This window comes from Fulvia fulva, chromosome 9 (genome assembly GCF_020509005.1).
Source record: "Fulvia fulva chromosome 9, complete sequence".
Classification (NCBI taxonomy): domain Eukaryota; kingdom Fungi; phylum Ascomycota; class Dothideomycetes; order Mycosphaerellales; family Mycosphaerellaceae; genus Fulvia; species Fulvia fulva.
Genome location: NC_063020.1, coordinates 2654606 through 2682094, shown reverse-complemented (window position 1 = coordinate 2682094; position 27489 = coordinate 2654606). Strand labels below are relative to the sequence as shown.

Sequence of the window (27489 nt, the reverse complement as noted above, 5' to 3'; positions counted from 1 at the left end):
CTCCTACGAGGTAGCGCTATACCTTCTTAAGGCCCTTTAGTACTCCGAGGTACTCCCGCTTTCCTATATCGTACTTAGCCTCGTTTACGTTCTAGGTGCCGCTCTTATACCTTACCGGATGTCTTTATCGAGTGTTATCTAGTGATTCCTACGATATTATACAACCCTACCTAATGCTACTCGCATTAATAGAAACGAAGATCCTACTAGCTCCTAGGGCGTAGGAGATAGTCACTAACGCTAGTACTATTACTAAGAATCTTACTAGGTTCTCTTTCGAGAACTACTTATTCTTAGTCTAGACAAACTCGACGTCCTTCCTTAAAAGCTTATATATTAGCCGAGCGACGATTACGAACTAGGGGACCTAAATCCGGAAGTAAATATAGATCCTAATATAAACTCGAACGTCCTTTACGTACTTTAGGGTTAGCTAGTTCAAGATCTTAGCTACTACCTTAGGATCTAGATAGCGGCCGCTCGGGCTAGTAATGTAGCCTACGATCTTTAGGGTCTTATAAAGCCACTACGACTTCTCCCCTACAACTACTACTCCGGCCCTCTCTAGGTCCGTAAGAATAAGATTAAGGGACATAATATATTCTACGACCTATCGTTAAAGGCTAGGCTCTACCTTAGCGTTACTATAGTCCTTAGTAGGACCTTTCACGCCGATATCGTCAAGAAATAGTTTTGCTCGGTAAGAACTATAGTCTATTAACACCTTAGTTACTGCCCGTACGAACTAAGTAACTAAGTTCGTCGTACCCTATAGTAACGTTATATACCGTATAAGCCTAAGAGGCGTTATAAAGGCCGTTAAGTCTCGGCTGTTTTCGTTAAGCGTGATCTAGTCGTACCCCGAAAACAAGTCTACTAAAGAGGCCACTCTATATCTAGTAAAGTCTTCCGAGAACCCGTCCGTATCTAGAGGAATGTTCGTATCCCTTATCGTTACCTTGTTTAAGAGTATAGCGGAGTTAATCAACCTATATAGTATAGCTTTACTGTTTAGCTCGACCTTCTTTGCTACTAAGAACTAAGTATTCGTATAAGCACCTTGACTATACTTAAGAATTCTATTCTTAATTCGAGCGCGGATTATCTATTCTATAATCGCTCGTAAGCTTAAGTATAACCGAATGTTCCGCGCCTACTACGGTTTATACGTAATTGTTATGATCTTCTAAGGAGGTATAACATTATATCTAATCTACCGTATATAGCTAAAATCCTACGCTAGGACACCTTCTCGGTTAAAGAGCATTTCTTTAAACATTTGTCTTTCCTTAGCCGAGAGAGCGATACTAACCTTAATACTAGCGAGCCTTTTAGGTATAATCCTCGAGCCGCGCTCGATACTAGAGAACTTTTTAATAAGATACCTCCTATCGAACGGGCCTTGCCCTACTAGTATTAGAGATTCCTAGTAAAGGGCCTTCCGCTTCTAATCTATATCACTATCTACTTTCGACTAAGGCCTCTCGTAAACGCTCGCGTCAACCGGTCTTTTCTTATTCGCTTTACGCTTATATATAGTAAATATATACGGCATCCTAATACCGGGTCTATATAACCCTACGTCTCGTTTCTAAGCCTACCTATTAATCTGGCCCTGTTTTAGGATCTCCGTATACTAGTCGCCCTATACGGAGTATATATTTATAATAGCCTACTCTCCTAGAGCGTTAGTAGTCACCTTAGCGCTTAAGTATTAGCGGTTCCCTAGTAGTCCTAGTAATTTCTTCGAATACGGGCTAAGGTCGAGGACATCTTCTCTTTATTATAATACGGAACCGCGGTAATTCTTAAAGTAGTCGAAGACAGTCGTGTCTATAGGCTTAGGTTTTGGCTTCGTTATACCTTCTTATCGATATCGACGCGCCGTATTATTAGAACACTCCGCCCCTAATATATCTACTAAGGTCTCCCCGACTAGACTCGAAAAGCGGACTTGTTTCAAAACCGGACTTCTGATACTTATAGCGGGTTAACTACCGTAAATCAACCCGCGTTCGTATTTTTCGAGGACTATAGAAGTTCTTAAAGAGTTATGCACTTGTTAGTACCTATAATAGCCGTGAACATTATACTTTTACCTTTCCTACTAGCGATTATTCCCTCCTATAATCTATCGTCGTAGTTGCGGCCTATTAGTCGTACCTTCCTATACTAAGGGCGGCTAAGGATCGTAGGCGAATCTAGATTAGCGGAGACAAACATGTCGATCTAGTAGTATACACTAAACACCTAAGTGTTAAGCTTTGAAATTACCCCCTTGAACTTCGCTCTTCTACCTACTCCTCGAAAGGATAAGTAGGCGCTAGGTATGATAGGTAAGCTAAACTTATATACTATCCTCGGGCTAATAATATTAACTTCAGATCCCTCGTTAAGTAGGGCTCGAGTCTAACCTTTACTAGTCCTAAGCTCGGTAACTATCTAAGAGCTAGGTACTATTACAAAATCGTCTAGTATACTAGAGAGACCGATTTTTTCAATGTTTTTGTATAACTCGGCGGTAGGGATAGTATCCTTACTATATAATATCGTTAAAAACACACCTATAAAGCGAGCTTAACAATTATCCCGAAAGACTTCTTTATTAGCGCCTTCTTCCTCGTCTTTATAGGTAGCGACATGACTCGTACGGACTTTAGTCCCTTCTTAGCTAGCTAACTTACGGACGGTAGTAAGCTTAGACTACAGACTAGGGGTATTTACTACTCTCCTAAATAAGGCAGTTTCAAACTAGCGACTATACCGAAACTAGTCCCGGGCATTAATGTTTAGAAACGTAGTCTAAAGGATTTAATTAATCTAATAGGTCACTCCCTCCTCCTTAGTAACGGGCCTATCTCCTATACCGTACTATCGGACGTAGTTATTGATCCTTATCGTCTTTGTATTCTATAACCGTTTACGCTATACGAATAGGGTATTAATAGGCCCTACCGGCTGTTCCGAGAGCGTGGGCCTTAACTTAGCTCGAGGCTTAGGTGTCCTTCTAAGAGTCTCTCCTAACGCTACCGTTAACTAGCTTCTACTAGCCCTAGAACCGGCGTCTCTAATCATCTCTACCTCCTACTAACCGAGTTCTTCCTACCGGATCTCCTCTTCGAGTTCTTATTGTATAGCTTTAGCGGCCTCGGCTCGTACCCTTAATACCTATATACTAGACCTAGTTCGAGGGTTCGGGTTTTTTATAATTCCTACTAGAGCTTTGCCTCGAGATTTGTTACTCTAGATTAGGTAGGCCTTAACCTTAAACTCGTCGTAGTTTATGATCCTACACCCTTATAGAGCCGGTTCTTCTTCTTCCTTAAACTAGATCTAGTAACTACTAGCGGCCGTTAGTTACTGCCTAGATCTAACATCTTAAGGGCCGTATTCTATAAGGTGTCGGTTATTAGGTAGAGGTTTAGAGTAGTTAGGAAGCTTTACGCTTAAGACACTAGTATAATCTCGACCTATCTATTGTTTCCGAAGCGTAGGGATTTTTATGTCCTTATTAAATAGAATCGGGCTATAGTGTTCCTTAAGCTACGGAAGTATATAAAGGAGCTTAGGTTTGCTATAGTCCCGTCGGAAGTTAAAATTAGGGGGATTTAGATCGGTCTTCTTTCCTAGGTACTACTAGTTGTTCGTCGCTAAAAAGACATACCCTTATAAGACGAGGAATAGTATCGCGGGGCACCTATTAGCCTAATGTTCCGTACTACTACAGTTGTAATAGTACCTATTAAGTGCTTTAGACTGCTCGCGGTTCTATAACTACGGGCGCTATATTAAGTAAACCTATAGTTTAGGCACGCAATCGGGGCTTTCTAGTTATATAGACCTTTAATTTTCACTAGGGTTCAAGGATCTAACCTCCGCCGCGCGACCTCGTTAGTAAGCCCGAATACTCATTTCTACTATTTTCTAAATAAGATTATCGTCGATAGTAGCTGAAATAGCTAGTTTATTAAGTATATTAATCTTAGGGATCAAGCGCGGTATCTACTTTATAACTGACCGATAGAGCTACGGTAAAGTAAGTAGAAAGTCCGTATATACGGCCTTCTATCCTTCTTTACTATTAGCGATAATTGTCGTCTCGTCTAGTATCTTTTAAAAGCGCCGAAACTTCTTAGGCTACTTCGGATAGAGCCTATATTTCTTATAAACTGCCTTAGTAACTAACTCTAGGAGCCCCTAAAGTAGAAGACGGCTACGGGAGCTGTTATCGAGGTCTTCGTGATCAATTAGGTCACTAGAGGCTACGAAGAGACGGATAAACTCCTTTATATCCTATTCCTTAGGGCTTTTCCCTTACTCGGCCCGGACTATCTCTTCTAGATATTCTCGACTTCCTAACATCGAATGGGTATCGAATCTCGAAAATTTAGCTAAGAAGGACCTCCTAAAGGTGCTCCGCCTCACTTGCTACCCCTCTAACCTCATTACTAAACGTCGGATAGTAGTCTCGTAGTTACGCTCGAAACGACCCTAGAAGTTGTCTTTCTTAATTAATGGCCTTAGTAGATACTAGTCTACAAGATTATTAAACCTCTCCTAGAATTTAGTAGCGTTCCTACTATTAAAGAGGGAGTTTTCCGGACTCTCTAGAGTAGGGAAGCGAGGTCCTACATTTTCTATAGTAATAGTAAGACGGCTAAACAATGCTGCTATCGCATCCGGACTATAGGGCATTCCTAACGTTATAGTGCCCTTATTTAATTCATCCTCTTCTTAGTCATTTCGTCGTACTCTTTCCTCACCCTTATTAGACCCTAAAGCCTCCGGGGTGTTGTCTTCGTTACTATCCGAGTCTTCTATCCCTTCTAGGATTATAGCCTCCCTATAAGGCCTATAGGCCTTCGTTAGACTTTCTAGTAACTCTTAGCTAGCTCTAATACTAGTAAACGACTCGAACCTCGATAAAGACATAACTAAAACTTATGACCCTATTCGTAACCGTAGCCTTACTCGTGACGTTATACTTGCTTTATTTATTACTAAGAGCCTTGACCTTAGGTGCCTTAATACCTTAAAATTTCGACTTCGAGTCGACCTTGACCTTGATTTTGCTAAGATGTACTAATAATACTACCGGGTATATACTTAAAACCCCCCCTTATTGACTACTAAAATATAGACGACTAACTACCCTAGTAAGTAAGGGCGTACCTAGTGACCTTAGAATGGCTTGCGCGTAGGTGTATATATTTGCCGGTCCGCGGGCCGTAAAATATATACTAAGATCCTAAAAGATAATAAATCTAAAAATCTTAAATTCCCGTGTTTTTACCTTATAGAGGTATTTTTTCGTAAATCCTAGCTTCCTACTAAGGTCGCCTCCTAACTATATATATCTTAGCAGTACCCCTATATACCCCTACTACGTAATTAACCGTTAAAGGTTAACGAGATTCGACGCGTAAATTTTAGGGGCCCTTAGCTCGTTAATACTATACTCTTACTCGGTACGTCGTAGGATAAAGTAGATAGCCGCGGCCCTCTCGGGCTCCTATACGAGCTTAACGAGTTGATCGGTATCGAGTTATAGGAGGTCGTTAACGGGGATTCGGAGGGTCTTCGCGACTTATTATTATATCTTACCTTCCTCTCCTTCGCCTTCTTCGGTAGCGCCGTCGTCGTCGTAGTTAACTACCGCCGTAGCTATACTATCGACATTCTAGATCTCGTTATCGGAAAGAAGGTCGTATAGGTTAAACTTAGGCGGTAGGTCGGTAACTAATCGCTATAAGCTCTCGAGTTTATACTATAAGGCGTCGTCGGTAGTTTACTACTACTACTATATCTATCCTAGAGACTATATATTATATATAGACTCGCGCTATACTACTAGTTATATAGCTAGTAGTAAGCCTCGTTGTCCTTAAGGGCGTACTATATTAGGTACTACTTAGCCTAAGGTAGTAGTCTCTTATACCGAGTCGTACGTTTTTTCTAACGTACGCCGTAATGTCTTATTACGGTTATTAATAATCTGTACTCTTATAGATCCCGTCGTAGCTCTTCTACGGATATAGAGACCTAGCTAAGTATAGCGGTTTATAGTCGTATTAATATAGGGTAGCTAGGTACGTAGGAAAGAGGAGCGCGAGGTACGCCGAGGCTATATATAAGCCGAGGTATTACGCTAGTACGCGCGACCTACGTACTAGCTATCTATTTACTAGGCCTAGGGCCGTAATAGCCGCGGCCTCTACCGCGTCCTCTACCGCGCGCCGAGCTACCTAAGTCGCTCCGGAGAGCTATAAAGGCTTTAGTATCTCTATCTACGAACTTTTCGACGGCTAATATTATTACGGCTAGCTTCTAGTCTCTTCCGCGGCTAAGGTAGAGTCGCTAGTCGGCTATAATAGCCTACTAGAAGTAGACGCGGATATTTATATTAGTCGCTCGGAAGTTACGATTATCTAGTTTAGCTAGTATATCGGGCTTTAGGCCGGCTAAAAACTTACGTAGGTAGGTAAAGTTATCTAGTAGGGGAGTTATACGGCTCCTAGTTAGCCTAAGTAATCTAATAAAGGTCCTAATACTCCTAGTTTAACGAGTAGTCTTCTACTTACGCTAGATCTACTCCTAATAGTCTAGGTCGACTATAAAGTTAGAGATCTACGTGATTATATTGTCGAAATTACCGTGCCTAAGATAAGGGGGCTTTAGGCGCGTTTCTTTAATAGCTTTAAACTATAACTAGTTAAAGTCGCTACCGATAAAGCTACTAACGAGCTCTAGTTTCTCTAGGTCGGAAAGGCGTCGTTTAATAATATATTTTGTATTTAGGCTAATCTAGGCTCTAATAGACGATATCTAGTTAAGGCATTCGTCGTTCTAAGCGTTAGACTTTAGAATAGGGGGATCTCCTATCCTAGACGCCTTACCTCTACTAGCTAGCTCGTTATATAGGCCGAAGTTATCTTCGTCTAGGTAGTCCGCCCTATCTATCTCCGCGTCGCTATCGCGGTCAGGGCGGCGGTACGACCGAGTAGCTAGGGGTATAGCCTAAGTGGCCCTAAAGGTGTCGTTTAGGCTAGTAGGCTAAGCCGCGTAGTTATTACCTAGGGCGCGACTATAGGCTAGGCCCTCTCCGACTAGATAAGTAGCGAAACCTTACTAATCCGGTAGGTAATAACCGCCTTAATTAGGGTATTAATTAGTGTCCTCTATACTAAAGGTTTGAGTAGCCCGTCCTATTTGTAGGAGCTAAGATAAGGTTAGTAAGGTTACCTCGCTTAGCTTTAGTACTAAGGTCCGACTAAGGCGTAAGTTAGAGACTTATAGCTTAGGAGATTCACTTATAGGCTGATTCAACCTGATAGAAAGGCTGAAAGGAAGGGAAGCTACTAGATGTGAGAACCTTGGCGAGTGTGAATCTGAGATACAGAAAAGCTACCTGAGAAAACTCTAAATATGAAGCTGAGCGCCAAGCCGGCGTTGTGTTCGGGTAAGAACGTCACATATATCGAGCCCATGGAAGCGACCTGCATGCTGCGTTCGTGTGTATCCCTCTGGTCGATGCAGACAGAGTCAATCCAAAGTACCGTGTCGGCATTCTTGGATCTGAACCGATGTATCGCTGCGTGAGCATTGGCAGGAGCATAAAGCGCCTCGCCATCGACTTGGAGCAGAGCTGGCGGTAGATCGTTGCCCCAACAGTACGATACTGTCTCATACTGCCTCGCGTCGCCAATTGTCGCGTTATTGAGGGAGCATTGCAGCTCTGTGGGCTCCTCTCCTCTGTGTACTGTAAGCAGGCGGAAGTGGCGTCTCGCATCGCTTAAAGGCTGGTAAATCATCTTCAGATCGAATGTGCCTTAGCATAGATGAACGAATGCACTGAGACTCTCAGCGTAATCGTGCTGAGAGATATTCAGAATCTCCGCGCTGGGTAATGCTGTGCGCGCCGGTCATGTGGCGACATCTGTGCGGCGATAGGTAGCATTGTTGACAGATTGGGCGTTGGGTATTAGACTAGTTCGTGTACTGCAACACAGTGATCGAGGTTGGCTGGATGCAAGAATGATTGTCAGAGAATGCCTCAGGCCACAAACCTTGTCCAAGCCAAGCACGTGAACTATTCTGGGACCTGCGATGCCTTTTCACGAAACAACTTTCGGCGATGCAATAGATTACAGCCTTGTATGAGCAATGCTCATCAGTCATGACCTGGCCGATCGACGATAGCCCTACGATGCCTTGGCCGAGCCCGTCGACCCCTGCGGATGGCTGCCGAAGGTCGCCCGCGAAGGACTATACCACGATTGTCGACATTCCGGATGCCTTGTTGACATTCAGCAGGTCAATGGACCGAGGCCGCAGGCCAGTCGTAGCAGAGAAAGAGTCGTTCGTACAGCATTGGAACAGGAATGTCGAGCAAGAGCACCATGGCCAAGCACGTAGTCTTCGACATTGTCGGCACATTGGTATGCTTCGATGCATTCTACAACCGCATCAACGAGGTCATTGGAGAGAAGCTACGCAGTCATGGCATTCCGGCGCAGCTCTTTGGCTTTGCCTGGATGACACAGGCGGAGCTCGAGTTCACCTTCCTCAGCATCTCCTCGCGACACACCTCGTATAAGGACGTCATGAAGGCCATGTTCTATAGGACTTTGTGGATGTCTGGCATTCAAGAACCCCGACAATTCGCAACAGACGAAGAACGAGACAGGTGCCAAGCAGGATACTCGCTGCTTGGGCCAAGAGAGGGTGCAAAAGAATGCATTGAGACCTTGAGGAGTAATGGATTCAGCGTTTGGTGTCTGACAACAGCAGGTAAGGCAGGCAAGTGGTACAAACTCTCCATCTCTGGACTGACCATATCCAGACATTGCTCGGGTGCAAGGCTACTTCAAGCGTAGCGGCGTTGAGATGCCAGCCGAGAACTTCGTTAGCTGTGATTCGCAAGGCGTAGCAAAGCCAGCACTTGCAGCGTACAGACCTGTCTTTGAGAAGTTCGGCAAGGACGATCAGAAATGGTTCTTTGCTGCTCACATGTGGGATGTTTCAGCTGCGCGGCAAGTTGGCTTCAAAGGTGCATACACTTCGGCATATGAGAAAGAAGACTGTCTGGACATTTTCGGGGGAGACATGGAAGTCATGGCTCCCACGCTCGTCGAGACGGCGCAGAAGTTGGTCGAGGCAGCTGCAGCCGCTTGACAGAGTACTCGGCAAAGAATGCTCAACGCTCATGGTCAGACGACTTTGAATTTCAGATCTCGGTACACGTCCATCCGCTGAACCATCCCTACCACTGACCATACCCAAGGGCACTATTGTGCTGCAGCACTACTACGAACGATGCAATCACTAATAAGCTTACCCTTCACAGTCACACCAGCCACAAACATCAGGCTCATCGAGCTCTGCCGATGCTCTCGGATCCGACACTTTTGTACCAGTGGAGCATGTTGGAGTTCATCTTGAAACATCTGCCGATCAACGATTAAGAGCTCCCAGATGCTAGCGAGCACTTCGTCATTCTCATGCAGGAGCAATGGCGTCTTCACGCCAGCCGCCTTGCGGATCCTCATCCGGCGCCCCCGCGAATGCAAATAACTGCATTAGTTGGCGAGGAGGATATTATGATTCCGCAAGCCATCCCACACCTCACTTGTGATGCTCCTTCGGCTGGAACTCGCTCGGAGCGTATCACGATCTAGTCAGCACCTGGTCTGCGGCATCGCCACGCCCGCGCGCGGACGACAGTATGCAGCTTCACGGCGATGCCAACTTACCTGCGCTCTTGATTTACCTATCAGCTGAAGCCTCACACCGATGCTACATGTCACAGGCTCTACGACTGCACACCAGTGTGGCTTTCAAGAGGAGGCTCGGCGGCTATCTGTCATCGGTCCAGCCCGCGTGGTAACTGCAAGACATCCGTGCCGTGGTCAATGGTAGTCACTTGCTAGCGCGAGCGATATGTTACATCCACTTCCAAATACCTCCATGCTCGCATCTTCTGAGATGGAAAGGCTGGCAAGATCGCCAATTCCCTACTGCGCTCAAAACAGCTGGCAATGAAGAAATGCTCTCGTAGAGTGTTGCCACTGCCAGTACCTGGCTAGGGACATCGATCGACACACGTCGATCTGTCAGGACTGAGAAAGAGCAAGCCATCGCTTTATGCGTCTACGTTGAGGCCATCTTTATCGTACATGCCCACATTCGATTCCCTTACAACGCCAGAAGTGCCCCGGTGCAGCAAGATGTTCAAAGCACAATGATAGCATGCTAGTCGGTCATAAATGTGACACCTTCGGCCAAACCAGCACAGGTGTTCCAGTAACAGCGAAACGCCAGAACTCCGCGAGATTTTGTAAAGCCCAGGAACGCCAGTATCGCCGTCTCATGATACTGGGACCGGCTTGGATCGAGCTATGGATCCGTTGATACCCTGTATTGTGCGCTTCGTGATGCGATTCGAGGGAGGTTTGGGCATCAGACATACGCGTCTTCGCTTGGACAACGAGTTGGTATCACGGCAACAGCCTGTGGGTTGTATCAGCTTTCATGGCTGGCTTCTGGGCGACTCCACGCCTTACCACATCGTTCCATCGTGAGGTTCTCCCACCGTCGAATCTGTAAAGGACAGCATTTCTGTAGATCGGTGTACTTCGAGCCTGAGCGACTTGTAAGCGTTGTCCAACACTACCTGATTACTGCTTGAAGAGATATCTTACACCAACACAGCACGCAGTATCTTGTGTGCCCACATGAGTACCTCACTTTGACGTGTTGGCACATCGCATCTAGAACCGAATAGTCGACAATTGGGCAGCAAGCACGTGCGTCGTAGCACAGCATAAAGGCGAGGCAGTCTTTAAGTATCGACAATGTGGCGGCGAGCCCACGCCTTATGTTTGCAGATGCTTCGACTAGTCTGTGTTTGAGCCAGTGCCTTCAATGCTTCGGTAGGCGGTGGTTGTTGAGGCTTGGCGTCCAACAAGGTTGTGGACCGTGGTCAGCACCAGGCCCTTGGTTCACGAAAGTGACGTGAACAACAAGACCCTTCTGCGGAGTTTCGGCCCAGTACGATCTCTCGTGCAGCTTCGTACTTGATCGGCTCGTGGTTCGTTTCCGATGATGCGTCGGGTCTAGTAACGTGCCGGGGGCAGATGCACGCCAAGGGTTGCACAGTGTCGGATCTCGAATACACCAGCCGAGGGACTGGGGGAATGGCATATGCTTATAACAACAGGTGGAAGAACTCGCTTGCCACGAGCGATTTCATCTCCTGCTGCTACAGTATCGTTAGATATGCCTTCCGAGCCGCAGTCTCAAACGCACTGCCCGACCCTTGCAAAGCTGTGCTTGAGGAGGATCTCAACGGCAACAACAACAACAACCACGTCCAAGGAAGCGCAGTTCCTTCTTCACTGATCAGGAATGACAGCAAAGCGACGCATCCAATCGGTGGGTGATGTCTCAGCCTGTCGGCCAATAGCACTGCTAATGCTCATGGTCTACTTCCTAGTGGTAGATCAAGCTCCTGTTCTCGAAGTCCTGAAGAACACGGCATCTGCTTCCGGTGCCTTGCGGAGCCCTTTTCAAAGAGTACCGCATTTGTCGGATCGCAAGATCACAGCTCTTGTGTTTGAGGACTGCTGGCACCAGGAAAGACATTCGTGACGTTCAGAGTGCTGAGGGGTGTCCATGGGTCTGGTAACAGATCCCACTGCAAGAATCCACACACAAGAGGTTCGAATCGAAGGTACGCTAATGCGGGTGTGCATAACAAGAACCACATCGGTGGAAGCGATCACACTCCACTACGCCGCTGTCAACGTGTCATGGAGGCCCCGCTGCAGGTCGAACGCCGCAAGATCTTGAGCCAAGTTGTGACGCTCGAAGATGAAGACATCTCAATGCCGGAGAGTGCTGGTGAGCCAGCTGAAAATCGCAAGCAGACAACGCATTATTCGAGCCGATCCAAGGATAGTCTACTCCCTCCCGCGTCGTCGATCGCATGCGACTGGCACGTTGCCGGCGTCGCGTGCATCTGTACGCAAGAATCCCACGCCTTGCTCTCCAACCTCCACGCATCCTCACAGCTGCATCTCAGCTCTGGCGGTCAGTCACCAACATCGGCTGGAACTCTGATATATTGCTGTTGCATGCATCTCATCCCAACGATGGTGTCTCACATCAATCGCATCGCAAGACCCTCAAATGCCCTCCTGGTTGGAGCTTGGCCGAACGGCTGGAGCACTCGCCAGCAAATGCTGGCGCAGCTATGGCGCAGCTATGGCGCACACCTTGTATGGGCGGACATCATCCGCCCGTCGCTAACGAAGCTAACCTTCAAGCTTAAGAGTTCCACCAACCTTCTTCGACGCCTTCATCAACGATGAAGTCCTGAACAAGCATCACTACTCCGAGGATGACGATTCAACGTCAGTTCATATGCGCGGAAACGGATGCAAGTTCCACATTCGAAGCTGGTCCCTGGATCTAAGATCTCTCCTGCGCATCTTACGGCCGATACTAATCTCTGGTTCCCGGATTTAGTGTCGTTACGGCTGGGTCGTGAAACCGGTAAAACTGCAGAGTCAAGCACCTCTGTGCCGAAAAGTGAGGCGTCACAACCAAACCCTTGGCTCTGAGCCACCAGCGCCTCCTTTGTGCATCATCCTATAGTGGAGTGGCATGGAGCATCGCAACGCTCCAGCGAAAAGGACATCGAGCTTCTTCGTGTTCGGCAGAATTACAAGTTGTCACTTGCCGAGGGTCTCGACAGCACGTCGCAAAGCGCTAGCCAAGATGCAGGATAAGAGGACTGCATTCGACCACCTCCACCCAGTGTATGAGTCCCCAGGAGCCCATTTCAAATCGCTCGACAAGGCCGCAGCGACAGCTCGCTTAGAAGGAGCCTCTGGGTCTCTTCCACGAAGCGACATGGCTCCAAGCACCGCCTCCAACCGATCCTGCCACCGTAGAGGACATGTGGTTCGGCTACGGGCGTGCATTGCTCACCTTCTGCGACAGAGACCCATCACCCAGAATATCACCATACTCCTCCTTCCCATTCTGTGCCACCTCAAGCCTGGCTTTCGTCGTCTTGAACACTCTGGGCACCTTCGTCTCTTCAAATGGGACATCATCGTTCAACATCTTGGCCACTCCTTTCGCGCTCAGCCAGATCACTGGCATGCCATGACCATTGAAACCTGCAATGACAAGTTGCCTAGGCCTGTCAGGGACTTCTCCGATATGTGCATGGGAGTCGTACGAGTAACCCATAACACCGGTCCAGATCTGGTCGACCCTGGCTTCGGAGTCTTCCCAGCCTCGGAATGTCCTTTGCATGTAGCCGTCATAATAGTCCTTTGCTGAGTCGATCAGGACGCTGTCATCGACATTGTTGTACCATTGTTCGGTGTGAGGTTTAAATAGCGAGCTTGCGCCACCGACGATGATACTTCCATCGGTACGGGGAACAAGGTACGACAGTGTTCTGTTTGCATCCCTCTCGATGTAAGAGTTGGACAATAAAGGAGCCACTTTGCCCTCGGGTACTGTGATCCGACAGCATATGCCCTTGCAAGGAACAATACTCTTGGAGTATTCCGGCAGGAGACCTCCAACATACGCATTACTCGCATGCACTGCCTTCCTAGCGCGGATCGTTCCTCTAGCAGTCGTGATCGTAAACGTTCCGTCAGCATTCTGGACGACTTTCGTGACTGGACAGTGAGTCTGCAGATTCAAGTCGCCAGACGCGACGAGCGATTTCAAGATATGCCGGATGAACTTGTACGGCCACATCATGCCCGAGGTGTATGAAGCTGTTGCTTTCGCACCCTTGACGCCAGACAGTCCTTCGGCTTCCGGACCATATCTGAAGAACACGTCCCGCATGTAAGCGACACTATGGCCTTTCATTGTTTCATAAACCTTCGTCGCTTCATCTGCTGCTTCCTGGTTTGCCCAGGTATCAACAGTCCTTGCCAGCACAAAGTCGCAGTCGATATTCTCTTGTTCGACGAACTCCTTGATGGCCCAAATGTGAGCAATTTCGAACTCAGCCAGTTCAATGGCAGCATCAGGGCCATGGCGCTCAAGGTATGTGGGAGTATGTCCATACAAATCAGGCCGCAAGTGCCCACCATTCCTGCCTGTGGCACCGGAACATATCCCTCGCGCCTCAAGCACAGTCACAGACTGTCTTGGCTTTGACGGATCCCGATCCTTCGCAAGATGCCATGCCGTCGCGGCTCCAGCGTAACCAGCGCCAATAACTACGATATCGGAATACTCTGGCAGTTCAGGCGTTGTGCGATGATGATGAAATTCGTCCGCGTTGCTGCCCCAGAACGCGGGTTGTGGATTTGTTACAGGGAGGTAATTGTGTTGTCCGGCTGCAGAGCCCATGTCCTTTACAGCGTGTCGCGCGCAGATGGCGTGGGATGGACAAAGTATAGTTCTAGGTGCAGGATGTGTGGGATTCGTGCAGCTCGCTTGTTCGCCACAACGTCTGCAGCTTCTCGGTGATTTGGTCGGACCGCGTGAAAGCGTGGTTGAGCTTGATGTTGGACAAGCTTCGTTCTTGCAGTGCTTTCTGTTGTGAAGAGTTATCACACTGTACTCCAACATCCGCTTCGCCGCGAGGTATTCGTACGACAGGGCGCGGTCTACCAGGATGATGATTGCCGCAGCGAATCACACCACTGCCGAATTCGCATCTCCTCGCGGCCAAGTTCACGAAGACCGCCAGATAGGCACGAAGACCACTCTCGCCTATCATGCCCACGCTAGTATGCCGCTATCACCGTGGGCATATGCAAGGCAGTAGGTATTACCTATAGCCTCACGCTGAGGCGCGAGGTCTCAGTCGCCACTGCCAGCGCAGTCAAAGACTCTAAAGGGCCATTACGGTCAGCTCGACAGACCTGCAGCTTGCAGTTGGAAGACACCATACCTATTCTAGAGAGGACAAAATGGACAAAACAAGGTCGCCAGATATCGAAGCTGCGCCTGCAGAGTCGTTGCATGGAGTGGAAGATGGCAAGTCGACTGGTAGCATGTTTGCGCATTTCGAGGAGGTGAAGCATGTCAAGCAGGGACTGCATCAGAGGCACATTCAGATGATCGCTCTAGCGGGGACGATTGGAACTGGACTGTTTCTGGGCTCTGGTCGTGCAGTTGCGAATGCTGGTCCTCTTGGTGCATGGCTTGGGTACTCGATCATCGGGATCACGGTCTGCAGTGTCGTGATCGCAGTTGCTGAGATGGGAGCTCTGGTGCCGTTGTCCGGCTCTGTCGTCCGGTTTTCGGAGTTCTTTGTCGATCCGGCTCTGGCGTTTGCGAATGGGTGGAACATGATATACTCATATATCGTTTCCATACCATCGGAGATCGTCGCAACCGCCGTGCTCGTCCAATTCTGGGTCGAGGTCAACAATGCAATATGGATCACCGTGTTCGGCGCACTGATCATATTCAGCTCAAGCTTGTTCGTCAGAGTGTACGGCGAGCTTGAGTTTGGCTTCGGGATGTTGAAGATTTTCCTCGTGGTCTTCATCAACATCTTGGCTCTCATCATCACCTGCGGAGGTGGACCCAGCGGCGAGACGATCGGGTTCAGGTATTGGCGCAATCCTGGGCCTTTCGTTCAGTATCTTGACGTCCCTGGGACGACAGGGCGATTTATTGGATTTTGGTCCACGTTCAACAACGCTCTTTATGCGTATGGAGGAATCCATGCAATTGCAATCGCAGCTGCAGAAACCAAGAACCCAAGACAAGCCATTCCGCAGGCGGCGAAGCGCATCTTCTGGAGGGTCCTCATCTTCTATGTCATCACGATCTTCATGGCGGGCTTGGTCGTACCATCAAACGACCCAAATCTGCTGCACTCCACGGGCACAGCAGCGCAGTCGCCATTCGTCATCGCGGCGAATAATGCTCGCATCAAAGTGGTGCCGTCGATCATCAACGCGATTGTGTTGACCTCCGCGTGGTCCTCCGGCAACAGCAACATGCTGACTGGCAGTCGTGTGCTGTACGGCATGGCAAATGCAGATCAGGCGCCCAAGATGTTCCTGAAGATCAGTCGGATCGGCATTCCATACTACTGCGTGGGACTGCTTTCGATCTTCATCGCGCTCGGTTATATGTCTCTGCAAGACACGGCGTCCACTGTCTTCACCTGGCTGCAAGATCTTGTGGCGATTTCGACTCTCACTGATTGGATTATCGTGCTCATCACCTATTTGCGGTTCTACTATGGTTGCAAATCGCAAGGCATCGATCGGAAGAAGGAATTGCCTTGGTCAGCGCCGTTTCAACCATGGTTTTCGTGGTTCTCCCTGGTCCTCTTTTTGTTGCTCTTGCTCACGAGCGGCTATACTACTTTCATGCACCATCACTGGAATACCGAGACATTCGTCAGCAGTTACTTCAACATTCCTTTTACCCTGGCACTGTACTTTGGTCATAAGTTTTGGAAGAAGACCAAGATCATCCCGCTGCAAGACATACCGATCCGCGGGTTCATCGATGTTGCGAATGCAAATCCCGAGCCAAGGAGACCAAAGGCAACAGGATTGAGGAGGCTCAATGTACTCTGGTCGTAGACACTGTATCAGCTGTATTAAAGATATGATTCAAGCTTGAAAATTCCTGCTTCCGTGCTTGCATCTCTTCCGTGCCGTCATTGAGTGCTGACCGCGGCAATGCTGGATATCACTTGAGCTTGGCGAATAGCCAAAGCTTTAGGTATCCTGTCGTCCTCTGGATCAACCACCGTTGTGTCTGGATCGGGTTCGGCAGGTATCGATGCGTCTCGGCCAATCACTCCACTCTGTCTGCCTCTTCTTTCGAGTACTGCAATGACTATGATGACCGGTATAGTCAGACAGCCCGTGACCAGGCTCGCAATGTAGCCTTTTCGGTAGTTGGGCGCATCTGTGACAGGGTAGAAGACCAGCGGCCACCAAGTGACGAAAGCAAAGTCGAAGCTATTCATAAAACCCGTGGTGATGGCTCGTAATTGTAGATCATGTCCAGTGAGGTCGGCCATCCAGGAGTACCACAATGCCTGTGGCGCGTACGTGGTGCCCATCAGGTAGAAGGCAAAGAAGTACGCCGCATCGCTGCTCGGAGACGATACAAGAATCGCACTGCTGATAATGAATGTGAATCCGATTGCGAGCGAACACTGCCAGCGAGAGTTCAGCTTGTCGCTGACAAAGCAGTAGAAGAAGGTCGCTACTATTGCCGTCCCGTGAACAGCAGTGGGCCAAGTGTTCTGCTGCACAACGGTGTAGCCTCGAGACGCCATCCACAAGGGCATCACGTTGTTGCCAAGAGCTTGTACAACAAGTGAGTACAACATGAAGACAAAGGGTAAGAGGTAGAACTGCCAGCTGAGTAGCACTCGGCGAAGCACAGTCCAGTCCCAGGTCGTCTTGTCTGTCTTGCCTAGCCTGGTGGTGGCGATTTCTTTCTCTTCAGTAGACAGGAAACGTGCGGCTTTGTGTCTGGGAAGATCGGGAATCGCGAACCATCCGAACACTGCAAAAGGTATCGTCATGCATGAGACAACGATGAAGATCAGTCTCCAAGCTGGCAGAGAAGTGGAGCTACCCTTGAGAGCATTGATGAGACCAGCCTGTATCCAGCCGCCTGCCATGTTTCCGAGGTTGCCAAAGCCGCAGAAGATGGCAGCACGGGTTGCGAGCTCAGACTGTTTGTACCACGAGCCGTACACAAAATGAGCGCCAACGAATGCGATCGCCGAAAACGCGCCTTCGAAGGCATTCAAGATGAAGACCTGCCACACCTTGTCGACTCGATAGGTGACCAAGGTAAGTACACTCCAGACGGTATTGGCTGCCACAAAGACGTAGCGAGGTTTCGTGAGTATCAGCAGTGAGGTGGAAGGAATTTGGAAGATGGCGTAGGTGATCAGATAGATCGTGGACATGTAGTTGTAGTCTTTTCCCTGTAGTAAAGTGAGTGACTGCATAGCAATGCGTCCGAACCACATACCTGAAAGCCAAGGTCTTCTTTCATTCCTGAGATATAAGCAGTACTATAGCTCGACCGATTGATACCAAACAAGAACCAGATTATCGAGAAATATATCAGTATCGTGAAGTCCAGCTTGATCAAAAGTGAACGTTCGGTGCTAGGCGGTCCCCAAAGCCGCGTGATGGTGCTCATGATAGTCATCGCGGTCTTGGTAGGTGGCGAAGACTTCCTGGAAAGAAGGGTCTGCTCTTCTGAAGGCTGCTCTGCTGGCGTCGCAGGACGATGCGGATCGTGGGAAGCCATAGCTGGGAAGTGCAAAGTATTCGCAAGGTAGAGATGCTGTATTATGCTGCGTAGCTTGCGACATTGGTGTCAATCCACAATTTGCTCCTCTGTGCCCTATCATGAGATGTCTCGAATAGCGGCGGGCGGTCTAGGGCATCATGTCATCTGTCTGACTCTTTTTCACCACGGCCATATTCGCGAGCCCGTCTAAACAATTGATGAAAGAAGTTGTATGTGGATGTTGTGAACCAGATGAACTTCGAAGAGATATCTATCTGCATAGACCACGGCAAATCCTGCCGAATCTTGACGTGACATCCGTGCACTGCTCGGGTAAAGATTACCTTTCCTTCTTCCGATGCTCACTTTCGTTCTCTTGCATCACAACATGGCATGGCGGAGCGACGCAGACAGCTCAGAGAAGTCAGACATTGACAGGGGAGCGTTGCGAAAAGCAACAGAGCGATATTGAAGACAGAAGACTTTCGTTGAGCTATTTCGAAGAACCTTTCCTTACTCATTACAAAAGGGACCCGAAACTCCTCCAACACCCGCATCAACAAATGGGTATAGTCGCATCACATCGATCTCCATCAAACTCCTCGCCATCCAAATTCCTCCTCAAACCCCCATCTCCCGTACCCTTCACTGCCATGCTCATCTAGAAAGCATAATACCCCTTCGCCACAGCCCTGCTCACAACACTCGACGACCGGCTGGACTGCTGAGCCGTCACAGAGGCAGCTCTCGAGGATGCTGGTGTGTTGTCATTCGATGAGGCTGGGGTGTTCTTCTGTGGCGTGGTGCTCCTTGCGCTGCTGCGTGGTTCGGAATTCTTCTCGTGGAGGGATGCGAAGAATTTCCTGAGCTTGTCGCCGGTGGCTGCGCCGGGGAAGTCGTTGATTGAGGTGATTGGGAGGCTGCCTGGAAGCATTTTGATGGTTGATGTGGGGGTTGGTTTGGTTGTTGGTTGTTGGTTGTTGGGTGTTGTGGTGTTTGGTTGTGAGTTGTGTTTGGTGGTGAAGCTTCAAGTATTACTTGCTACTTTGATGTGATGATGTTGATGTTGATGAAAAGACTCTCCAACCCCGATGATACATGCATCCTATATACCACTCTCCTCCTTCAGCACAAGCCATACCATCACCACCTCATCCTCGGCACTTCAACAGCCCGACCGAAGGCAGAAAGATTCCGAGCAACGCCGTTGGGAGTCCCAACTCAAGCTTCATCCGCATTCGGCAAGCGCTACAAAAAAACGCATGCAGGCAACGAAATTCTTTCGGACAAAGAAGGGTTCAGGCAACACATTTCCGCAATCGTTCTCGTGGGCGCCACACGCCAGGGCAAGACCTCGCACTGGCTGGGTACTGATTAGAGTTGTGCTGGCTGCCGAAGGCATCCTTCCGTGAGCCACAGTGCCTCGGTTCGACAACTTCAACTTCACTTCACCTATCTCTCGGGGATGCTGATTCGTAATGGATAATGTCAGCTGTGGCGAAGGTCGTGCGAATTATTGCCGGTCTATTCTCGCAGTCCTTCCATTTTCAGCCTCATCGGCGGCTTGCGTGAGATCAACGACTTCTCGGCCCTGACCGCCACAAGCGACGCCGCAGTCAGGCACCCGAATAACTTTTCAGCCTTCGACATCACTTCAGCATACCCGAGGTCATCATACTGATGGGAAGTGAGAAGGTAGAGCGGTGGCCGTATACCGAGCCCCAACATTGGCATGCCGGTTATAGTGCGTTGGCGTTGTGCGCTGTGCTCAGTCTTCGACACTGCCACCTTCCTGACTGGGACTTTGCACTCAGTGTTGGGAGCAGACAATACGACAACTTAGGTTACATGCTTCCCCAAGTCGCCGGATCTGCAGTTCTCATTGTCGAGCGTCGAGGCCTGTTATGTACATGCATGCGGAAGAGACAGCATGGAGTGTTTCAGGAGGTCACACGTTCATTGCTCCATGGCCGCGAAGCCATCATTGCCTCGCAATCCAAGGCAGGACCACAAGATCGAGAAGGTAGGGCGACGGCTTTGTACCGAGCTTGATGTCGGCAGTGGTCGGGATGCCGGTTGTGATGCGTTCGCTCGGGGTGTTTGTACTTCACTTGACTCAAGAATTTGCCACTGCCCGCCTTTCGCGCAGGACGTTGCTCCACACGGCGCGAGGTGAGACTGACTGAGGAATTGGGTTGGAGTCGCACATCATACCATGTAGTGGTTTCTTCGACATATCACTATGCTATATCGACTCCTTCCTGGAGATCTCGTATCGGATTGATGCAGCGGTCCCTCGTTATCGTCCCTCTCCGGTCTCGAACATTCCTCGCTTCGCGGGCTTGCATGATGGGACGCAGAGATCTTGGTATCAGCTGCATAGTTGAATGCTTTCGAAGGACCGCAAGATGCTCACCGAAGATCAGTGCACCATCGGGCTATCGAAGTCAAGCCGGTAAGCTGCAGCATGGTCAATGACTTCTGCCGGTGGTACCACACGGCGGGACAGGCAGTGGTACGCGTTGGCCAGCTTCAGAATGCCCGAATGCGACCTGGAGAATTCTGCCCGGCGTACTCTCATGTGCAGTGTGTCTTGGCCTTTGTGTGGCGGGCCGTGTAGTGTGTAAGCATTATCAGCTAGTTCTGTGCATGTCTCAGAACAAGCCCAAAAGATCCTCGTTTGTCTTCTTGGAGCCGGCTCCACCGTTCAGTTGCGCCTGAGCTGGAGGTGGCTGGTCGTTCATGTCCATGCTTGCAAAGCCATTCATCAGATCCTGGCTACCACCACCATTATTCATCGTCGCTGGTCCAGCGTCTCCCAATCCCATCAGATCCTCAAGGCCGCCTCCAGGCGCTTGCCCTGCCGCTGGAGATGTGATCGATGGGCTGGCCACCCGCTGCGGTGTGCCAGCCAGACCCTCCAAACCAGATGAGCCCATCGCAGGGGCTTTCTGCATCGACGCAGGCGCAGCACCATCGAAGTCGATATCCAGGAGATTCTCGGCAGTATTTTGTATCGGCGCTGTCGTGCCAGCAACGGCCGCCGATACCGCTGACGCAGCGATGGGATTCTCGCGAGCGTTCTCTTTGGCTTCCGCGATGGCCTCTTCTTGGAGTGCGGAGCTCCTGCCCTGGCCGAGGAAAGCCGAGGGTGGTTTGTGATATACGGATGACAGTGTTGAGAGGTTCGGTAGCAGTTTGTCAAGGAGTGGTGCTGACAACACAGGTATCGTTGATATAATTGAGGGTCTTTGCGCGAGGACGACGTTCTTGGCGATCTGTGGGTCCGAGGATAGTAGTCTCCAGTATACGTATGCTCGATCTCGCACATCTGGGTTATCATTTTCTGCGGTGGCCGCTTGAAGGACTCTCTGCACCAGACCTTGCGACTCGTCTGGCTTCTTCAAGAAGAGCTTGACAACAGCAGTGAGTATCTGTAGTTGTGTCTACATGCTGTCAGCAATAGTCGGGATAGAATAGGCAAGGGCATGCATACCTGTGTGAACTCTTCGTTGAAGCCCTCCACAAACCCGGCCAGGATGTCTCCAGCATTCGAGATCTTCTCTGCGTACTCGCCAACAATCCAGATCAAGCTTCCTCTCGCATTCGGGTCGTCCAGATCGTCTATACATTGGCAGAGTGTCGGTATTATGCCCTCATAGCCGGGATACTTCCTGAAAATGTCCTTGATCACCACAATGACTTCCTGCACAACGTAGCCGACCTTGGAGTTGATCAGTTCTAAAAGCACGTTCACTGCTTTCTCCGCGCATTCTTCGATCTTGATCGCAACTTGTCCAATGGCACGGATAGCCTTTCGTACAAAGTCCATGTCAACCTCAAGGGCGTACTCTTTCAGCTCAGCGAGCAGTTGATCCACGTTGTGCGAGTTGGCTATCCGAACCATAATTTCAAGCTTCTGGAACTTGAGGTACGGCGGGTCGTTGTACTTGCAGAAGAACACACGCATCTCCTTGTCCAGAATTCCAGGCTGTTTCTGCAGGAGCAGATCGATGTTTCGTAGTGCTACGTACTGCACTTCTGGCTGACTTGATATCAGGGTCACCAAAGGAGGGGACATCTTCTTGAGGTATGTTGCATGCAGCGTTGGGTTCTCGATATGTTGCATGTGAAGGAAGACAGCCTTGACTGCAGCTAGCACGACCGCAGGGTTGACGTGCTGGAATTGTGGGCTGACTCTTTCACAGATGTGCTCGGACTCTTTGACATCCACTGCCTTGTAGTCCGCCAAGGTCGATAGTATTGTGATCCTTCCCCATTCTGTGCATTCGTTCAAGGCCAGAAGCATCTTCTTGAGTGTTTGGCTTGTGATGATTAAAGCGTTCGTCTCTGGTGCTGTGTCGTCGATCTCAGCAAGGGCCTGTACCGAGTTGGCTACAACCATCGGGTTGCTGTCGCCGATCATTTCCTGTAATGTTTCCAGGAAACCGTTCTCTATACACAGTGCTGGGTTCAGGTCGAAGAGCTTGGCCACACACAATGCTGCTGTTTTCCGCACGTACGGCGATTCGTCCTTCAGCGTTTTCCTCAACGGCTCTTCCATGTAGTCCACCATCTTGTCTACGCGGATACAGCCCATCGTACGTATCGCCAGTGCTCGGACGAGCGGATTAGGGTCTTCCGAGTCCTGGACGAAGGTGTTGACGGCTAGAATGCACAGGTCTGGATGCGATTTGGCGTAGTTCATGAGGTATAGGTACACTAGCTTCTTCTGGTCGAGATCCGGCGTTGCGATGTTCTTCAACACGTCTGGAAAGAGCGCTGAGACGTCCTTGCCCAACGTCATGGACATGATGGTCTTCTGTATCGACTCTTTCCTTTCCCAGGCATATTGTGACACGAGTCCAGCCCGCAGCTCATATGTCTCGCCCTTCCTCGCTGTGCCCAGCACGCTCTTCAGCCTGTTGACCGCCATGCCGGGTGTCTTGTGGTGTTCGCTTAAGAGGTGTCGTTATTCGTGGTCATGTACGTCGAAGGGTGGACCCGTGGTTATTGTGAGCTGTTTCAGTGTGTCCTTCGCTAATGCTGTAGGCCCGACGGAGGCAACGAGGTAAGGTGCAAGGACTGTGGGAAGATTTACGAGAACGCCTGACGTGAACTGTGGACAGCTGTGGTGGTGGTGGTGGTGGACAGCTGTGGTGGTGAGGGTGGTGGTGGTATGGCAGATGCCTGTCACCAAAAGTGTTGTCTGTTAGGTACCAAGGTACCTCTAGTTGCTTCGCTTGGGCCAGAAGCGGGATGCCAAGCTTTGTTATGATGCCCCTTGAGCCAGCTCTTGCCTTCAAACATCAACCTCACTCTGTTTCTCCCACCTGCACACGTGTGCCTGACCGTCGAAGCATGGTATGTGACTGTGACTGTCGTTGAATATGCATTCCTTTGCTGACGGTATTATACAGCCATCCAATCTACCAAATCTACGACGACTCTTCGTGGAGGCGCGTGCGGAAGTCGAGGAAAGCGCGTATTCGCGTAACGCCGTATGTTTCCGACTACATGTACTCTTCACCTTTTGATCATCCATCTCTGATTATGACAGTTTTACAACTTGGTACTATTCATGTCCTCGGTCGCCATCTTCAGCCTGGCGGCGCAGAGGATGAATGGTCAGCGATACATGCCCTAGTGGCATGGAGCCAGACCTGTCATCATCGCTCACGGATGGGCTTATTCTTGCTCCATCTCCTCTCAGCATCTCCGTTCTGCAACAGCGCTCTACGAGCATCTGCTAATACGACCCATGCTTGATATCTCATGCTGCTACATCTGGTCCCGGACCGCGACAGTGTTACAGCGCCAAAAGCTCCACGCGAGAGTCGCCAGATTCATCAGCTCAGCGCCGCTGTTAGCCGGTCCTCAACCCGCGAGCGAGCGAGCTCTTGATGTCTGCTCGCTGAACAAGACTGGATGGACAAAGCCGACATGTGGCTTTGTTCGACAGAAGTCTGCATCTACTTGCTCCAACTGCATCATTCGAGATGCGATCAACAATCTTCGAATCGTGGTTGCATTGTGAATGTTGCCATCGGTGTGCATATCTGGCTGCCGCTAGAGAAAGTCTGTTGGGTCCGCTTCTCCGCAAGGGTCTGCCGGCCTCTCACCTAAGCATTCTAGTGGCTCCACACCAGCACCACTTACGATGATAATTCTCGCGCTCGAGACTTCACCTCATCTACATTCGAGTTCGCAGAAGCTTCTCTGCATCATTGGTCTTCTCAAATGGCACATGCATCGGACGAGAGGCAGCCGTTGCTGCATAACGATACGACGGCACGAACGTACGATGACGCATCGAAAGATCTGGTCGATTTCGATCCCAATGGCGACGCCGAGGACCCATTGCAATGGCCCAATGCTTACAAGTGGAGTATCGTAGCGTTACTCGCTACTATGGCCTTTGTTGTGTAAGTAGGGATCGAGTTGTGGCAAGCAGTGTGCTGACTGCGTTCAGAACGTTCACTTGCATCAGTCTGGTTCCGGTTGCAAGCCACATCGTCACTGAACTCGACGGCACACCGAGCAAATCCGCGAGCGTTCTTCTCGTGACCATATGGGAGCTTGGAGAAGCTGCTGGACCTCTGTTCATCGCTCCACTGTCCGAGGTTTACGGTCGATGGCCTGTGCTAAACGCTGCAAATGCGTTATTCGTGGCTGCGACTGTGATGGCATCTCTCGCGCCCACCTCGCATGTTCTGATTGCCGCACGATTCTTGACTGGCCTGGCGGTAGCATCGAACGTACTGAACCCAGCCATCGTTGGCGACATGTTTATCTCGGAGCAACGAGGCACAGCAATGAGCTTGATCATGCTTGCGCCACTTATGGGAGGCGCCATTGGTCCGGCCATCAGTGGCTACATCGCTGAAAGCCTAGGCTGGCGTCCAGTCCTCTATGTGTCTGCCGGGCTTGCTTTGTTCCTTGAGTTTCTGTTCTTGGCCTGCTTCCGGGAAACGTTCAAAGTGCCGATTCTCAAGAAACGAGCTGCCAAGCTACGTGAAGAGACTGGGAACGCCAATCTAAGGTGTGCCTTTGAGACTGGCAAAGGGCAGAGTAGCCATCAGATCTGGGAATCTATGCTACGACCTTTCGTGGTCCTTGCAGGATCTGGAGTGCTGCAGGCGTTGAGCCTATTCGGCTCGGTCGTCTTCACCTACTTCTACATATTCTCAACCACACTTCCGGACATTCTCCAGGACATCTACGGACTCTCGCCATCGCAGACTGGATTTGCTTTCATATCCTTCAGTGCTGGGTCGATCATCAGCGTTACACTGTGTAACCAGCTGCTCGACAGAATCTACATTCGACTTCGTGATACAAGAAAAGGCGTCGGCCAGCCGGAGTACCGCCTACCGCTGGTCATCGTGGGCGCATTCTTCCTGCCTTTCATTGCGGCAATGTATGGCTGGGTTGCGCAGGCACGCGTTGGCATCGTTTGGTCTCTGGTGTCGGTCGCATTGCTCGGTGCCGGGATTATGCTTGGATTTCTACCCGTGATGGCCTATGTCGTGGATGCTTTTGGCTTGTACTCGGCTTCCGCACTCACTGCACTGATCGTAACGAGATGTCTAATGGGCACTTTCCTGCCACTAGCAACGGCTCCGCTGGTCGACCTCTGGGGCTATGGCTGGGCTTTTACGACACTTGGCGCGATCACAATGGCTTTGGCACCTACACCAGTCTTGATCATGAGATATGGAGCGAAGTGGAGACAGAAGTCCAAGTATACGAGAGAGGAATGATGAGACCATGACAACGACGAATGTAACGATGTTGCTAGGTAACGAAGGCGGCCTGTTGTGATAGCGTTGAGCGAGTGTGTGGCCTCGAACGGATTTCCTGAAGGCGACAACCAAAATGGATATGATAATACATGGTATAGTAAAGCTAGACTTACACCCACCGTTATTGATCTCCCTTACAGCACGTTCTAGACACCTTGGTCCTTTTCAGATCTCGACGATTGCCTATCCACGAGCGACTCAAGTGACTAAGCGCCGAGCCGACCACCGCGATAAAAACGCGATAGGTCCAATAAGCCGCTCGCGGCCAGCATTCCGAGCTGACTCGAAACGATCTTCATCTCGACTCAATGTGTCAAGCGGCGAAGCGGCTGTGCCACGGGAAGCGCAGAGCGCGCATGATGGATGCCATCTGAGGAAGAACCCTATGGCCGTCAGCATTATACTTGAGAAGAGGGCGAGCCGACTAACTCCGCAGCTTGCTCCACTTCCACACCAGTATGGCGACCAGTATGGCCATCAGACTAAGCACGACGCCAACAACGCCGAACACGAGTTGATAGAGGTCGCTGCGCTGCATTGTGCAGGTATAGTCCTCGAATCTGGCCGACGCGAGCCTTCAGTCACTTGTCGTGGTCGGGCAGCTAAGTGCAACGCGATTTTGTTGGTGGCGGGACCATGACCCCTGCGACGAAATGGACCAGGAGGAACATGACTGAGGCACGACGCAAGCATGGAGCAAGAACACGGCGTCTGTGAGCAGCGAAGTGACAAAATTGCTTCCGCGTCGATCATTCAACCTAGCCAAGACCAGGATTGCAACGAATCGGCGAGCAGAAATCTAGCGGCAGGGCAAATCGAGTTGTGACTCCGCTGTTCACAGACGATGTATTGTTGAAGCCACGTGCGACCCACGCCTGGTGTTTGCCATGTATGAAGAGATCGCCACGGCGTCGCGCCGCCTAATTCCTGCACTACACCTACAACCCGGTGTCCCCGGCACACAGGCAACGCTTCGGCATGGGACCGATGCAGATTTTCCGGTTAGGAATAGGTGTCCGAGGCTGCGCGAGCGGTTCAGTAAGGCGTTGCCTGCGCCCCCATGCTCTCGACTTATGCCTGCAGACAACGTGGGGGCTCGCTTGCAGCGAGCATCACTGGCATCAAGCTGGGGTCATGCATAATAGCTTAATCTATTTGATTCCAGGGCCACAATTGCGGTGAGCGCTCTCGATTTGGCGAAATGAGAGGTCATCCTCGATCGGTCTGCGACCAAGGCCTCATCGAGATTGTCCGCCAGCTCAGCAAAGTCGAAGCTCGCCATAATCCATGCTACTTGAGCCGCGTCCATGTGATGGCGAACAGTCTCAAAGGGCCTGAGCTTCCGCGAACCACTAATACTGCAATGACCGTCCGCTAGAAGGTCGCTAGAACATCGACCCTACAC

At 50.0% G+C, this 27489-nt stretch overlaps 8 protein-coding genes across 8 annotated transcripts; 4 read left to right on the top strand and 4 right to left on the bottom strand.

The window, feature by feature from the left end:
- Positions 1–8381: 8381 nt before the first annotated feature.
- Positions 8382–9174, top strand: CLAFUR5_09436 (uncharacterized protein; the record flags this gene model as incomplete). Its single annotated transcript, XM_047908584.1, has 2 exons — positions 8382–8790; positions 8843–9174. The coding sequence occupies 2 exons, from the start codon at positions 8382–8384 to the stop codon at positions 9172–9174; spliced, it is 741 nt and encodes a 246-aa protein (XP_047765856.1).
- Positions 9175–12972: 3798 nt separating this feature from the next.
- Positions 12973–14391, bottom strand: CLAFUR5_09435 (uncharacterized protein; the record flags this gene model as incomplete). Its single annotated transcript, XM_047908583.1, has 1 exon — positions 12973–14391. One exon carries the CDS (start codon positions 14389–14391, stop codon positions 12973–12975), a length of 1419 nt encoding a protein of 472 aa, XP_047766228.1.
- A 566-nt stretch (positions 14392–14957) lies between these two features.
- CLAFUR5_09434 (Dicarboxylic amino acid permease) lies at positions 14958–16595 on the top strand (the record flags this gene model as incomplete). Its single annotated transcript, XM_047908582.1, has 1 exon — positions 14958–16595. One exon carries the CDS (start codon positions 14958–14960, stop codon positions 16593–16595), a length of 1638 nt encoding a protein of 545 aa, XP_047766227.1.
- A 77-nt stretch (positions 16596–16672) lies between these two features.
- On the bottom strand, positions 16673–18297 carry CLAFUR5_09433 (Pantothenate transporter liz1; the record flags this gene model as incomplete). Its single annotated transcript, XM_047908581.1, has 2 exons — positions 16673–17965; positions 18013–18297. 2 exons carry the CDS (start codon positions 18295–18297, stop codon positions 16673–16675), a joined length of 1578 nt encoding a protein of 525 aa, XP_047766231.1.
- Positions 18298–18940: 643 nt separating this feature from the next.
- On the bottom strand, positions 18941–19213 carry CLAFUR5_09432 (uncharacterized protein; the record flags this gene model as incomplete). Its single annotated transcript, XM_047908580.1, has 1 exon — positions 18941–19213. The coding sequence occupies one exon, from the start codon at positions 19211–19213 to the stop codon at positions 18941–18943; it is 273 nt and encodes a 90-aa protein (XP_047766230.1).
- Positions 19214–20933: 1720 nt separating this feature from the next.
- Positions 20934–23215, bottom strand: CLAFUR5_09431 (AP-1 complex subunit beta-1; the record flags this gene model as incomplete). Its single annotated transcript, XM_047908579.1, has 2 exons — positions 20934–21725; positions 21776–23215. 2 exons carry the CDS (start codon positions 23213–23215, stop codon positions 20934–20936), a joined length of 2232 nt encoding a protein of 743 aa, XP_047766229.1.
- A 425-nt stretch (positions 23216–23640) lies between these two features.
- CLAFUR5_09430 (uncharacterized protein) lies at positions 23641–23926 on the top strand (the record flags this gene model as incomplete). Its single annotated transcript, XM_047908578.1, has 3 exons — positions 23641–23643; positions 23700–23780; positions 23840–23926. 3 exons carry the CDS (start codon positions 23641–23643, stop codon positions 23924–23926), a joined length of 171 nt encoding a protein of 56 aa, XP_047765867.1.
- Positions 23927–24519: 593 nt separating this feature from the next.
- Positions 24520–26042, top strand: CLAFUR5_09429 (MFS transporter cpaT; the record flags this gene model as incomplete). Its single annotated transcript, XM_047908577.1, has 2 exons — positions 24520–24704; positions 24752–26042. 2 exons carry the CDS (start codon positions 24520–24522, stop codon positions 26040–26042), a joined length of 1476 nt encoding a protein of 491 aa, XP_047766451.1.
- Positions 26043–27489: the final 1447 nt, after the last annotated feature.